Raw genomic sequence first — 16566 nt, forward strand, 5'->3', positions numbered from 1 at the left:
CTTGAGGACAAGGAGGCTCTTATCGGGGAGGGGGTTGATACGGATACAACTACTTCACCAACGAGGGATGCGACGAGGGTAGAAGAGACAGCGGAGTCGCCGGAAAGCGAAGACTCCGAGGAGGACGTGAGCATGGAAGAGGGAGACGTGGGAAAAGAGCCCGGCCGTCCATCGAGGCAAAGAAGACCGCCGGCGTGGTTTAAAGATTATGTCTCTCATTAGATTAGTGGTTTTGATTATTTTTATTATTATTCTTTTTGTTGGAATTATCTATTTTTGGAACTTTTGAGTCGAGCAATTTATAAGCTCCGTTTCGGGTTTTCTTGTTGGTTCTTTCCCGGAATGATCGAGTCGAACCAAACCTAGGGTCCTTAGTATAAATAGGAATTATGTACATTGAAACTGCTAAGAATCAATACAACAAAATTTTCCTAATTTTTGTTATTTACTTTTCACGCAAGTTTCTTTCTCTCAACCCTAGAGAGAAGGAACGTCGCCGCAGTCCGGCGAATTCTCCCCTGTTCCGGCCTGATACGGGGCTCCCTCGTATCACCGTCGCGGGAGAAGCGCATGGCCATGGCGCGGTCGTTGATGAGAGGGACGAGGCCAAGGCAGTGGGCAATGAATTCGTCGTTCAAGATGGAAGAATTGACCTCGATTTCCACCAAATCTATAACGATGGTGGGGACGTTGGAATAGTGACGGAACTAGAAATTTAAAGAAGTCGGGGCTAAAATTTAATGAAAGTGTAGCACAACGTTCTATTTATATGCGAAAGAGGCTAGTCTTATCCCGACGTATCCAAGATTATATTCGAAGTAGATATTAGTTAATTTCATACGAACATAAATATATATGAATTATACGGATATACACAATTCAAAGTCTCATTTATTTACTATTTTTTTTTATTATAGGTAGTGGACTCCACACTCTACTAAATTCTTATGCTCATGTTCTCGTTGGTGCTCAGGATAACCATGTGGCTGGGTTGTTTATTTACTCACTCTTTTACAGTTGCTTCTCATTTCTTACTCTGTTCTTGTAGGATGGTATTACATCTTTGCTCTTATTTTTTTTGTGTGATAAGGTTGCCATGGTCTGTGGATTCCTGCGGTCTATTTTCTTTCTATATGGCTATGACTGTTCAAGATGATATTTTTTGGCGAATTTTTAGATGTGGGCTCTTGAATTCCGGTGCTTTTTTTTGTGTTGGAATTTTGCCCTGAAGTAAAAAGTTTGTTTCTTTGTGCCAAGAAGTGTCCCCTCGATTCATTTGTGATGCTTAATTTTCTGAAATTGAGTGTGGGGGAGAGTAGTCTTGAAGATCGAATTGATTTGATTCTTGAAGATTGGAAGAAATTTAGGCTTCTAAGTCTTGAATTGGATCCAAAGATAACTACTTTACACCTTGTTTGAGTTAGGTTTCTTGGTTGAGGGAAACTTCCAAGTCTGCAACTCACAACCACCTTATAGCTTGATTTTAAAACACAATATAAAAATGGTGTCTTGATTCTGTAGTATTAGTTTTTTTGTACAACCTTTCTTATATTTTATCCCCTAAATCACAGGAAAAGAATCTATATATATATATATATATATATACACGGAGGAAGGTGAGGATTCAAGAAAATGGGATGAATTACTAACTGATGCACTAGGCCTAATATTCAAGAATCTCTCACTATGTGAGGTTCTAACAGTTGTTGTTCCAGGAGTTTGCAAATCATGGGGACGAGCAGCCACGGGGCCTTACTGCTGGCAAGAGATCGACGTTGAGGAATGGAGTCGAAATAGGAAGCCGGAGGTCGTGGATAGAATGCTCCGATTGCTAATAGCAAGAAGCCGTGGCTCTCTCCAAAAGCTCACTGTCTCTGGCCTCTCCTTGGACAAAACCCTTTTGTTCATAGCAATCAGTAAGTATTTAAGAATGTTTAGTTTAGTTTAGTTTTTCGACTCTTCGTTGCGTAATTCGTACGATTTTGGTTGCAAGTGGTCGATCTCTGTGAAGTTTGAGACTGCTGCGAAATACACGACGCAGTAGTGGGGAAGGCTGCTGCAATGCTGTGTGTACACAAACGACCGACATATGAGGAGTGGTGAAAGAGATACAACTATACCAGACGGACTTCCATTGCATGTGAGCTTTCGCTTTCCCTTCGAAGCCATTGAAACAACTTCAGTCGGAGGATGCTATTCAGCATGGATTTGCAATGAAAGCAAAGGATGGTGCAAGTGCTTATATGAAGGGAAAGGGGAGAAGTTGGCGCCAATGCGAGAAGATTTCCGCGCCAAGCTAAAGATTTGCAAAGACGACGGAGGATAAAGGGGACATTACATCTTAAAAGGTGGGGGCATTTTTGTATTCACAGGGCATAATATAACTATCCACTGTAATGACTAACCCTACCAAACAATGGATTAAGTTACAAAAAATTTCTACCAAACGCCGCAATGTTAGCTATTTAAAATTCTGGGAAAACCCATTATATGAGAAGTTAATAAAAGCCCTGCATTTCTACCAAACGAACCCTTAAAGTATTAATTTATATATAAACTTAATACTAATAAATTATTCCCACCGTCCCATAATAGATGTCACATTTTATTTTTTTGGAAAAATCCTCCTCTCACATTAATGTAGATATACTATTTTCTCTTTCCACCTAACACACAAAATAACATTACCTAAAATTCCGTGTCAATCTCCAAGTGTGTCATCTATTATAAAACGGAAGGAGTACTATATAATACAAGAAATTTATATTAAAAAGCAAAATTTTGAGTAATTAAAAAGATTTTTTCCCTTAAAATCTTAAGAAATAGTAATAAAAGAGTAATATATACATTAAGAATTAGTGTAAATGTATAAAATATGAATGATATTATTAAATTCCTAATAAAATGAATTCCAATTACCCAATCCATTTTTACGGATTCGAATTCTGCCTCCTTTCTAACTCCTAATTCTTTCTCTCTTTCTCGTGCCCCAATTCCTCTTTCTCCCCCCATTCTTCCACCGCCTCAACGACTTCGATCCCTTTGTAAAATGGCGGACGGCACCGGCCAAGCCCCTGCTGGAGCGGGGGCTTGGCCTTAGCTGGTTCCGTCAGCGGTCTCACAATATCATAGTACTGTTTTTTCATTTTAGTTTTTTCCTATAAATAGTAGTAGGGTCTATATTCCACTATGTTATTCCACTCACATTTCATTTGTAACTAATATACATAAGTGAGATCTGTATTTCACAAACTTTTTCTCCATTTTTTTTAACATTTTTTAAAACCCATGACAAAAAAATTGAAATTCTTAATCATGGACGGAAGAAATAATACTATTTATTATAGTTATTATTACTATATGGTATAAAATAATAAAAATAATATTTGTTATAGGATATCAAATTTAAATGTAGGCTAAGCATAAAACTAAATACAAAAAACTTATAGTCATTACAAAAACTAATTATTTTTTATTTTGTAGGCTAAACATAAAATGAAAATAAGAAAGAAAAGAAAAGAAGTTAGGAGGGAGCATTTTCCCGTCGCGCCAAGCTCTGGTGCTTTAATCTGTTTCTACATATATAAGAAGGTAAATCTTCAAATTGGGTATACTTCATTAATCAGCAACAGATTGATTGATTACACACAAAATTAATCTCCAATCTTAGCTAGAGCATTGTTTATTGAAGAAAGGATTTGAAGATGAGCAAGAGAAGGATGAGCTTCGATAAAGAGGAGGCTTCAAATTCAAGAGAGAGAAAGAACGCAAGAATGAGAAGAAACCCCAATAAACAAGCCCCAATTCCAGCAGATCCTAATCCAGAAGTCCCAATGCCAGCGCAAGATTTGTTATTCCAAAAGACGCTTACATTTTCAGATGAAACGAGCAACGCGTTGATTATCACCGGAGGGTACAGAGCAACGTTGATGGCGTTTCTAACTGATGCAGAGAGAAAAAAGGTGCAAGAAATAGGTGTTGGTCTGATGGTTCCTACGAGAGTTGCAGATGCTAGATATGAATTGGAATTAAAGAGAAATTCGTCGACATATTTCAACGGATGATGGTCGTCTATACAAATCTAGATGTCTCACAAAGGACCACAATCAATCAATTGAGGTGTTTGAGTTGAAGATGAATGATGATCCTTCTTTTTCGTGGCTCTTGAGGTACAATGAAACAATCTCTCAGTATGAACCTAGCTTTACTTTTCAATTGAGATTCATCAACGTGCAGTGTAGTGTTCTATACGTGCAAGAAGATCAGTGTCTACAATTTCCTCGACAAAAGCTGTAAGCTGCTCGTTGATTTGGCGGGCCAACCATTCAACATGAATTTTAAAAATAAGCGTCCTTGGTTTAAAATGTATGAATTTATTGAATGCTTAGCCGTGGTTTGATTGATGCAACTTACACTACAGCTCTATGCTGAAGATCTTTGGTTAGTTGTTTGCTAAGTTATGTCTTGATACAACATTTTGTATTTTCTTATGTTGTGTTTATGAACAATCTTTATTTAAGCTAGGGGTCGATTAGTCCTAAATCTTAAAGTTAGATGTCAAGATTCCACTGCAAGATCAGTGCCAAGATTGTAGAGTGATTGCTCTGTGATGATTGATGCAATAGTCTGCAGCCACTTAGACATTATTTAGTATACCTTTGTGATTCTCTGCGATGTTTTTGTTTCAAATAATGGCTGTAATAAACCTTGTTCAATGCATTTTTGCCGCTTTGTTTGTAGCCAAAATCTCTGCAGGAACCAGCAAAAAAGCATAGCATTTTCCTCACAACAATATTCTAGTCACATCATAGCTAATGAAGTGTAAAAATTAACATCATATGAACTGAAATTTCACCAAGATGCTCTGTCAAATCAAAAGTGAAAAATTATTGTCACCAATAGCCGGTTGTCACCGACCATCTAGGGGTCGGTGGCGAGTGTAAACAAAGTCACCGGGAAATCAGTTCAGGGTTTCGGGTACCGCGAGGCCGGTGAGTTCCGATTGAACCTCAATATTATCAAGAACTAATCTGTTTCTCAAATTAGAATCCCTTATCAATTTCATTTCTTTCATACTCCTTAAATTGTAGCACAAATGTCATGTTACTATTTCCATTGATAAATGATGATCTGTTTACCCTATTTGGGCTTAATTTGTTGAAGCTTTACTATCAATTTCTAGATCAAGAATGGTAAATAAACTCAAACCGCAACTCGCTTTTCTTTCAGAAACTAATTAATTAGGAACTTGCTATTGTGCTGTGTTCTCGATATGATAAAAAAAAATCGTTCAATTTTAGTTAGGGGCATACATGGATATTTTAATTTTTTTTTAGGTTTATATCAACACTTCTATTTTATCAAAATAGTCATTTTGAAGAGTTTTCGAGATGTTTTCCTTTTTCTTTTCTTGAATATTAAATTTTGCTGCCTCCGTCCTATAAAAATATGGGCAATGACTATAATACAAGAATTAAGATAAACTTGGTGAAGTAAGAGAGAAGGAAAGAATTGTATGGTAAAATAGTGGATAATGAGACCTACATTATTAAATTTATATAACTTTCCAAAAATGAAATGCATATATATATATATATTTGTGGGATGGACAAAAATGGAAAAAATTTTATGGGACGGATGAAGTATTAATTTTAGTAAGAGCGAATTATTTTACTCAGCACTACCAAGAATTTGTAAAATACTACCCCCTCCATTCCATAGTAGTGGATGCATTTTTTTCAGCACGGAAATTAAGAAATATGTGTATAGTGTATTACCCCAACGTAAAAAGATAATAAAGTAGGAGAGAAGAAAAAGTACAGATGATAAAATAAAAGAAAGGGAAAAAAAAGTGAGAAGAAATGTGTTGATTTTTACTAAAATGGGAAATGACTCCACTATTATGGAACGTACCAAAGTAGCAAAATAACTCCACTACTATGGAACGAAGGAAGTAGTACTATTTATTAATCCAAAATATTTTTAGCTATATATTACCTCGATTCAAATAAAGACTCGTAAATATTTATAGTAGTTATTTTTATTATATATATAGTGACCTATTACGATGTTACAATAATAGTATATACTCCCTCCGTCCGCTATTAGGAGTTCTGGTTTATCATTTTATTCCGTTCGCCATTAGGAGTCCCGGTTCACTTTTACTATAAATGGTAGGTACACATCACTTTCCACTAACTCATTCCACTCACATTCTATTACTCCTTCCGTCCCAAGGTATTAGACCAACTTTCCCTTTTGGGATGTCCCAACATATTAGACTCATTTCCTTTTTTAGCAAAAAACATCTATCTTATTTTATTCTCCACCTACTTTTTTCTCTCTTTTCTCCCCTACTTTTTCCCTCTCTCATACTTTACTCTCTCCACTTTAACTATTTAAATATCAATTCCTTAAATCATGTGCCCAAAAGAAGTGAGTCTAATACTCCGGGACGGAAGGAGTATAAAACTAATATATAAAAATAGGCTCCACATTCCACTATCTTTTCTCACTCGCTTTTCTTCATATTTCTTAAAACTTGTACCGAACTCAAATGTGACTTCTAGTGACGAACGGAGGGAGTATTTATTTGGTGTTTGAGAACACGCACCATATATCCTCTACTTCAGTCATGTGCTTATTAGTGTGAAAATCACCATTTCTATAGATCAAAACTCATAAACTAACGATAAAGCAAATTTTAAATTAGACACTTTTTGTGGAGAAGTTTGTACTTTTTTTTCCGTCCGTCCGTCCGTTTCAGCAGCAAGGACGAGCTCGTCCGCCGCTGGGAGCCGTCCGTCTGTGCCAGCGGCACGGCGCTGCTCTTAGCTAAGAGCACGTCCGTGCCGCTGAGCACCATTACGTGGCAGCTTCTGATTGGCTAACGGCATAGCCCTTGGCAAATTCGATTTATTTATTTATTTATTAAAAATTTTGAAATTTATTTAAAAAAATGTTTTTAAATAAAAAAAAATATTTTTCCACTTCCCAAAAAATTATATCCGTTTTCTACCCACTTTTAATTTATTTTTCAATTTTTTTTCCCAAAATTCACATTTTCATCTATAAATACCCCCACTTCAACAAAAAAAAAATCACATTCTCATCTATTCTATCATCTACATTCTCTCATCTTTTTTGTCATATTCTCTCATCTAAATTCCCACCACACTACACAATGTCCGGCTCCGGCGATCACCCTTCCGGCAATCGCGGTTGGAACCATGATTGGTTCGACTCCGGCGAATTCCCTAGTCCGGAAACGCAATTTACGGCCCCTCCTCAAACCCAAGGTTCGCAAGCTCCGGGTGGCTACCGTCCTTACGCGGCGGACGACCAAAATGCCGCCGGGTTCGGGTGGGCACCCGAACCAGGATCGGGAGGAGCGGCGGCTATACTCCTACTCCTACTCCTACTTACTCCTACTCCTACTCATCCTGTTCGTGGCACTCGCACCCCGTACACTCCAGGTGAGATGATGGCGATGTTCAAAGCCTACTTGGCAGTCTTCGAAGATCCGGAGGTTCGGCACGAACCAAACCGGGGAAACGTATTGGTGGTGCATCACTCGTCTTTACAATGAAACCCGGCCGGGGGAACCATCTATCGCAATGATAGTATGGTGCGCAATTGCCTATTCAGATGCAACAAGGCAATCGGGAAGTTCCAGGGGTATTACCTCCAGGAAGAGCGGTCGGCGGGGAGCGGCACGAGCGAGCTCGACATCATCACTGCCGCCTTAGCGACCTACCAACGCATGGAGTTCAAGTACCTCGATTGTTGGCGGGAGGGGAGCCTACATCCGAAGTATAAGGGCGGCGTAATAGCATCTTCCTCCAGCTCCTCCAGCAAACGGTCGAGGTCGGTAGCCCTATCCGACGGCGCCTCCGATGATGTGGCTACCCAGCTTGCCGGAACTAACTTGAGTAGCTCCAACGCTGGCCCGAGCAGTTCCCGCTGTCCGCAAGGAAGGAAGAAGGCAACTGCCACCCGCCGTCGCGCCCCGACTCCATCCGCCCCCGCTCCCGCTCCCTTTGTGCCTCCTCCACCCCCGAACAACACGTTGTGGACCCTCTTGGATCAACTCTATATGAACGATACATCTAAGATGACTCCGGAGCAACTTGCAACACATGAGCAAATGATCCGGGGTCTCAAGAGGCAATTGGGGTTAGAGGATTAGTCTTCCACGTGTGTAATTTTTAATTTGTAGGATTTTAATTATGTATTTTTTTATTTTCTAGGATTTTAATTATGTATTTTTTTATTTTCTAGGATTTTAATTATGTATTTTTATTTTTTAGTATTTTAATTATATAATTTTTATTTTTTAGGATTTTAATTATGTAATTTTTATTTTTTAATGTATTTTTATAATGTATAAATGTTTTTAATAATTGGAGTATTTAAATTATATAATAGAATGGTAAGACCCTTGAGCTTGTCCTTAGCTAAGAGCACAACACATCGTGCTCTTAGCTAAGGACAAAGAGTAAAAGTAGATTCAGACCTACTTTCGTACTTTTAGGTAAAAGCACAGATGGAGATACTTTAATGATTAACTTAAAAGCTAAGAGCACGGATGGAGATGCTATAATGATTAACCGAAATTTTGAGAGAGCTATTGAACATATCCATCTATTTTCGGATAGACATGGTTTAATATATAAGTTCCTATAGTAAAAATGCAATCCTATAAAGTATATAAAATAGTAGTATCATGATTCATGAGACAGATTCAATAATTTTAATACAAATAATTAACCGGTACAGAAGATTGTGGAAGATGGAAGCTGCCTCTACTAGTATCTAGTAGGGTGGATTTTAATGAGACCAAAATGAGCCACGGATATAATTCCTCTGTCCAATTAGAAATGAAACGTTTACTTTTTCACACATATTTTGAAAAAATAATAATAAATAGTAAAAGTAGAGAAAAAATAAAGTAAAAATGAAAATAATATAAAAGAGACTCTCCTCTACATTATTCTCTCTCTTACTTTATTTTTTCACCACTTTAGTTATTTATTATAACTTTTCTAAAACAAGTGCGCAAAAGTAAACGTTGCATTTTTAATGGGATGGAGGGAGAGAGTAGTTTAGTTTGATTACACAAGTAAACAAAACAACTAATGGGATATATCAATAATCCATTGTATTAATTTATTTATAGTACGACTCACTCACGAGCCAATTTGAAAGCGAAGACTCATCTGATTCCGGTCCGTCTATATCGAACCGGTATTAGTAACTTTGTACATTAAAACATTAGTTTTATTATAGACTATAATTCTCTGTCCTACGTTACTTGAGTCATTTCTTTTTTGCACTCGTTTTGAAAAAATAATAATAAATAGTTAAAGTGGAGAGAAAGAAAAGTAAAAGAGAGAAAAATGTAGAGAAAAGTCTTAACTATAGTATTCTCTTTTTTACTTTATTTTTTCTCCACTTTAACTATTTATTATTATTTTTTTTAAAACGAGTGCGAAAGAGAAGTGACTCAAGTAATGTAGGACGGAGAGAACATTACTTTTAATCACCATGAGTGTAATTTTTATTTGGGATATACTGTAAATTTTGTTCATAATAGCGACCACTTTTAACAAAATAATTTCTAGAGTGCTTTTTATTGCCCAGAGTTAGTTGCATGGTGTATATATATATATATATATTCAGAAACATATGGTATGGTATGTATTACAAGAAACAAAAAACATGAGAATCATGAAAACGGATTTTCGTTGGCTCCATGTTTGTGTTTTAGTCCTTCTCAATGCAGGTAGCCGCACATGAGGCGACTCGGCCTCCGACTGACTTCTTTCCGTGGTATGGAATACACTATCCTAAAATTCCATACTTTGCACAACCTTATCCGTGGTTTGCCCATTCTCCTCGCTCATCGCCTCCGTCTTTTGTAAATTCATTTCCTCCAACTCCAAATGCATATTGGTTCTACAAAAACCCTTTGCTCCCAAAGCTCCATCTCCAGCGCGAGCGCCATGAGGAACTATATCTGTTGTTGTCTGCTCTTTTCATTAGGAATAATTTGGCGCAAGCGTGGCCATTTTTGAAATGCATATTGGTTCTACAAAAACCCTTTGCTCCCAAAGCTCCATCTCCAGCGCGGGCGCCATGAGGAACTATATCTGTTGTTGTCTGCTCTTTTCATTAGGAATAATTTGGTGCAAGCGTGGCCATTTTTATGCTTTTTTTTTATATATATTTATTTCAGGTTTTGTTATGATCGCAATATAATTTTAATGTCATAATCTTCATCTACTTTAATTAATGCTAATTTTGGAATGTTAAGTGATTGTTACCATTATCGTTTAATGTGCTTTGAAATGCCTTAGAATTGACATATATAGTGCATTACTATTGAAACAGAGATAAAATTGAGCTATGCAAAGGCGACTCCAATGAGGCAATCCAATTCAATTCCAATGTGAACTCATTAATACAAAGGGTTAATATTTTACAAATTTGAATATACTCAAATACTAATTAAAATAGGATAATGAAATAATTAGATTTGGTATGATTTGCTAAGACATAGTAGGACTTAATCGGATTTAATTAAGAAAAATATTCAAAAGATATTAATTAAATTCATAAAATAATTCTATCTCCTAGGAATTAGAAATTTTTTGAATGTTATCCGAGAAAAGAGAGGGGGTTGAAAATTTGGGTATAGAAAAATAGGGAAGATTTGATTTGGACAATAACTCAAAGGCAATTTATTAAATCCAAGAAAAATAATTCTTCTCCAATAACGTAAAGAGGTAAAAAATAATAAGAAGAAATAGGCTAGAAAATTATGCAGGGACCCACATAATTCAACATACTCATTTTTTGTTTTCACCAAAACTTAATCTAGTGATATAATTATGTGTGAATAAAATAAATCACATAAAAACAAACTTTCTCAAACAAACGATCACATAAAATTTTAAAAAAAATAGTAATTTATGACGCAAAAGTTCGAGGCACTACATTGATAACTACACCATCCGTCCCCATTAATAGTCTCATAGTTGACCAATGCAGATTTAAGAAATTGTATAACCTTTTTAAGAATAACGAATTCAAGTTAGTGGAATATGTGTATTACTTTATATATACTCCCTTCATCACATAAAAGATGTCTCAATTTTCTTTCTAGAGCTCGTCCGGTAGCCCATAAATGGCGTGAAACACCATTCTCCCCCTTCTTTTCCATCGTTTGGTAGCACATACACCATTCCAGCGACCCCGTATACATTCGCCGGGTTTCAAGGCTACATCTACTTCTATCGGCGTGTTTGTGTCAACGCCATCACGGTGCTGAGGAGGTATAAGGAATAGGATTTTCACGATTTGGCTGAAAACATTGAATTTGTATGATTTTGCCCTCTGTCTTGTTCAACCGAATCATAGTATTTCTTACCGTTGGTGGCCCAAACCGCTGCCTTTGAACGATACGCTCCTCCGATTCGCTGCCGATGCGAAATTGAAGAAGGAGATCGAGGATTTGCTGGAGGGGAATTTCGCCAGCAGCGGCCGCCAACGCTCCTTTCTTTCCTCGAGGAAGTACCACATCAATGTGAGGCTGCGGACGGCGCGGGGGATGCCGCTGCAGCTCCGATCGCCTGAATTTCACCGCAATTGGCAAAAATTCTGGCGGCATCTGAGCGATTGGGCGAGGAATCAGAGGTTTTTCCACCCGGATATAATGCTGGAGCTTGTGAATGAGATCAAATCCTCGATTTGTGAGTGAGGATCGGTAATTGGAAATCATCCAAGAGAGGGGTAGTTTAGAAAGGGGCTTTTTTGTTTCAGTCATTCTCCCTTTCAACCAAACAATTGAAATTGAGCTAAACTCTGGTTGGGTTGAACCAAATAGCCTACAATTCTATCCACCTACTCATGAAAGTCCATTTACTATAAACTCATGTTATTATTTTCCAAGCTACCAGACGTGCCCTTAGTTTATCCTACTAAAGATGTCACATTTAAATTTTTGGAAAAAATTCTCTCTCACGTTAATATAAATATTATATTTTCTCTCTCCATTTAACACACAAAATAAAACAACCTAAAATCCCATGCCATCCCACAAGTATGACATCTTTTGTGGAATGAAGATAGTATGATTTATAGTAATTATTCTGAGTGGAATGGGGAATTATTAGGAACCTAACAAAAATTGCAACATGGGACAATTCATAGGACTGAAGAGAGTATTATATATGGAATTGTAATGTAGGCGTAGCAATAATGTTTTCTCAGTATAAATAATGAATTTGGGCAAAAAATTTAACATCTCTATTTAGCGCATTTTTAAATATATCAATAAGTAGAGATGTTGTATAAACTAGTGATATTAAATAAATAAATAGTGAATTTGAGCAGGAAATTAAACATTGATAATCTACTATTTAGCATGTTTTAAAATATATTTATAAGTAGAGATGTTGTGTAAGCTAGTGACATTAAATCAAACTATTGTTTATTGTTTGATTTGGTTTGACTTTGACTTAGGTCGAGTAAAACATTGCTATGCGAAGAGGCAATCGATTTATCGTCATCTTATTTAATACTCCCTGCGTTCCGTAGTAATAGAGGCATTTCATATTGCGCACTCATTTTGAAAAAATGATTATAAATAGTTAAAGTGGAGAAAAAGTAAAGTAAGAGAGAGAATATTGTAAATAAAATTCTTCTCTACATTATTCTTTTTCTTACTTTACTTTTTCTCCACTTTAACTATTTAATATTATTTTTTCTAAATCGGTGCAGAAAATGAAATGCCTCTATTACTATGGAACGGAGGGAGTACAATACTATATATTTATGGATGGATGTAATCAAATGCAAACTCCAAATATTGTACAAATTCCAAATTATAATTTGGACGCTAGAAAAGTCTTTTTGCGTACCAACATTTCTCATTTTTAAATCCAAAGACTTTAGTATATTACTCCATGAAGCCGAATATGGCAACCTAACATTTTTCTACTACTAGCATTTCTTTCTTCTTTTTTATTTTCTAAATTTATTTTTAACATCTTCGTAAGTACTAGTAGTAAGTACTGGTCTCTGAACATTTTTTTGCCCATAAATTTTTCTAAGGTCCATAAAATTCAACTTAATATATATGAGCTACTTTTCCTGAAATTTTTTAGGACAAAATTAAAAATACTTTCAATGTCATGAAATGGGACGAATAAATCGACCCAATTGCCCTTCATAGCCTTAGGAATTGAGGATATTTTAAAGAAAAAAAATTGATATTTTAACAAAAAAATTGAAATGGTAAAAAGAGAGCTCACTAGTGTAAAAGAGAATTGAAGCAATTTTGACGAATAATCTTTTTATTACCAATTAATTTTAACATAGAACATGATGGCTTTCTATAAATTGATAGTACTACTAGTGAATGAATTTTTAGATAATGTGAGAATATATAAATATTTAATACTAGCATAAAATTGTGAGGATTCTTTTTATCCATCCAGAATATGATAAATTAGCCGTTTAAACTATTCAAAATTTCTAAAAGTGGTACTGGACATGTGATGTTTTTACGATTTTGATCCCAGATGTTACGTTTTGAATTATTGCATCCCACACATTTCAACTCGGGTCAGACTCAGTCTAAAATGGACGGAGCTGTCAAATAGTAATAGTCAACGACTTTTAATCTGATTTTGATCCAATTAAACTCTTAATTGATTATTAGCACCCTTAATTTTTATTAGCAACTAATTATTTTAAAATACTAAACAAATGAATTAAAAGACATAAAATGCAAAAAAATAAAATAATAATTATTGATTGCAATTCTCTGCAAAATCAAAACACAAAAAAAAGACCTCCTCAGCAAAAGCTCCTCCTCCCCTCGTACTTCCGCCGCATCTCACAATACTCCCCACGTCCACTTCTCCAACTCCCCCGCCCTCTCCCCGATGATAGAGGACGATCCAACCGATATCGGTGCTAGAGGCCCGGGCCCCTCCAGCGCCTTCATCCGCACCGTACCGCCTCCACTGGCGGAGTGGAGTCATAACCAATTTGTCAAGGAAGAAGGCCACCCTTCTGCAGCCCACGGAGAAGCTCGTATTTAAGCTCAATAAAGGTTTCTTTCACTTTGGGGTTGGATTTTTTTTGGGGGCAATTCAATGTTGCACATTGTGAAATTGGCTAGTATGTGTTGAGTCTGGATGAATTTGGTGAAAGATTTGGAGTTTATTGTTAGCGAGATCATCCAAAGCTCAGAGTCCACGTTGGATAAGAAAGAAGTGCAACTGACCGAGCATGTGAGTCATCCTAGTGCAACGGTAAAGGAAGACACATTATGCAACGTAGCCACGAGCTCTCAGCTCACCTATCCGACGTGGAAAGATTGCTTGGTCAAAGGCTCTTGATGAGCATCTGCAAACAGCTGTTCTTTGTACATTAATGAGTTAATGAAAAGCAGAAAATCAGTTATTCAATATTGTCTGTAGTTGAGCTAGGTTTTAGCTAGTGTTCTAGGAGCTTCTTTTACATATGATATAGACCGATGCAATAGTAGTTTGTAATTAAGTTTTTCCTGACTGAAATTTCAATCAAAGCATTCTAGCTCATTACCTTCTTTATTCATTGCAAAATGGAAATGTCGATAGCATGTGCAGAGACCATTTTCAACATTTATTAGTCGAATTTTTGCAGTTTGTGCTTGTTTTGAGTGGAATTACCGTTTTTTGAGAAGCATGATTTTTTCATTATTTTTGAAAAAATTAAAAATTCTAATTTAAATCCATAATCCAGTTAAAATCTGCTAAAACAATTTGTTGACTTTTAGACGGAGCTGTCCAAAATGAACTGATTTCGGCCCAAGTTCTAATATGTGGAATGTATTAATTCAAAACATAATATATATGACCAAAATCGTAAAAACGTCATATGTTTAAAATCACATTTGGCCCTTAGTAATTCTGGTATACATAGTAGATGCGCACACAAACAAACATCAGGCGTAGGCTAAAAAAACACATGAAAATTAAGTCTGAATCTACAAGCCATAGGCAGTCAACTCTTGGATCAAAGCAGTTAGATCATTATACGAAGATCCCCCTTCTCCAACAGCCTTCCTCGCCATTTCTCTATACTCCGCCGCTCTCCTCCTCATCTCTGCTGCCGACTCCCCCTCCATAACCGCCCGTACCGCCTTCTCCACCGCCTCCCTGCCCACTCCTTGGTGCCCCGCCCGCCGCCACTTCTTATTCCCAACAGAAACTCCAATCCTCAAAACCTCCGTCACCAGCTTCTCATTGTAAAACTGCTCCGCAAAGAGCGGCCACGTTGCCATAGGCACGCCGCTGCACACCCCTTCTAGAGTCGAATTCCATCCGCAGTGCGTCACGAAACCCCCCACCGCCGGGTGATCAAGAATCACCACTTGCGGCGCCCATCCCCTTATGATTAGGCCTCTCATCCCTGTCACCCTCTCCGGCAGCCACTCCTCCTCCTCCCCGCCTTCCCTCACAACCCACACGAAATCATGGCCGGCGGCGTCGAGGCCGTTTTCTATCTCCTTCAGCTGAGCCGGACTGAACTTGGCCATGCTCCCAAAACACACATACACCACAGAATTCACCTTCTTCGAATCGAGCCACGCCACGCATGCGGCCACGTCAACACTAGGCTTCTTTCCTCTCTCCCCTCCTCCATCAGCATTGTTGTTGTAGAGCAAAAGAGGGCCTACGTTCCAAGCCCTTCTCCCCAAAGCATTCCTGTAATGGTCAGCGTAGTCGGGCTCCAGCTCGTAGAAGCTATTCACCACAACGCCGTAGCTCCTCCCATCAGCCTCCCTCATTTCCTTCATCCATCTGGAGAAGCCGTCGGCATCCTCGTTCAGATCGAAATCGGCGACCTCCGTCGTCGCCATCTCCACGCGATGGGGAAGATTGGGGAGGACGAAGTGGTGGGTGCCGCGGAAAGGCTTGTGCCTCCGCAGCTCCTCGGCGGCGCAGAGAGAGAAGTAGCAGGTTCCGTGGAAAACTAAGCGTGGGATGCCGAACTTGGCGGCGGAATCCGCCGTCCACGGCAAGAACATGTCGGAGATGAGGCAGTTGGGGTTGAGTTGTCGGAGCAGGTCCTCGACTGGGTGTCGGATCAAGGACAGGGCTTTGAAAAACTTAGGAATGAGGGCGTCGTCGGAGAGGACTTGGTCGAGGCTGGTGATGTGGTCCGGCAAATCGGAATCCTGCGGGGGGAAGTGGATGGAGACAAGGCCGATGTCAAGGCCAGCGGCTTGAGCGTTTAGTACAGGTGAGGAGAAGGAAGGGGTGGAGATGATGGTGGTTTTGAGGCCGCGGGAAGTGAAGAGTTTGGCCATGTCTAGTGCTGGAATCATGTGCCCGTGAGCCATCAGTGGAAGAAACATTATGTGAAGCTGCCCTCCCATTTTTCCAATCCGATTTTAAGTTTTCAACTCACTTAATTTCGACGTTCTTGTCTATATGGACTATATATACTACTAGTACTGACTACTATTATTATTTGGTGTTTGAGAACACGCGCCATATATCCCCCTCC

The 16566-nt window shown here is 38.0% G+C and overlaps 1 protein-coding gene and 1 long non-coding RNA gene across 2 annotated transcripts; one reads left to right on the forward strand and one right to left on the reverse strand.

Annotated features, from left to right (window-relative positions):
* Positions 1-970: 970 nt before the first annotated feature.
* LOC125223676 lies at positions 971-2447 on the forward strand. Its single transcript, XR_007176764.1, has 2 exons — positions 971-1916; positions 1994-2447. It is a non-coding gene; the product is annotated as an uncharacterized LOC125223676 (long non-coding RNA).
* A 12472-nt stretch (positions 2448-14919) lies between these two features.
* Positions 14920-16480, reverse strand: LOC125219546 (scopoletin glucosyltransferase-like). The gene has a single exon (XM_048121556.1). It carries the CDS (start codon positions 16433-16435, stop codon positions 15041-15043), a length of 1395 nt encoding a protein of 464 aa, XP_047977513.1. The 5' UTR covers positions 16436-16480; the 3' UTR covers positions 14920-15040.
* Positions 16481-16566: the final 86 nt, after the last annotated feature.

The sequence above is a fragment of the Salvia hispanica genome, chromosome 4 (genome assembly GCF_023119035.1).
Source record: "Salvia hispanica cultivar TCC Black 2014 chromosome 4, UniMelb_Shisp_WGS_1.0, whole genome shotgun sequence".
In the NCBI taxonomy this organism is placed as follows: domain Eukaryota; kingdom Viridiplantae; phylum Streptophyta; class Magnoliopsida; order Lamiales; family Lamiaceae; genus Salvia; species Salvia hispanica.

Excerpts from the sequence above, each read along its gene's own strand:
- LOC125219546 (XM_048121556.1), bottom strand. The coding sequence starts at position 16,435 with ATGGGAGGGCAGCTTCACATAATGTTTCTTCCACTGATGGCTCACGGG.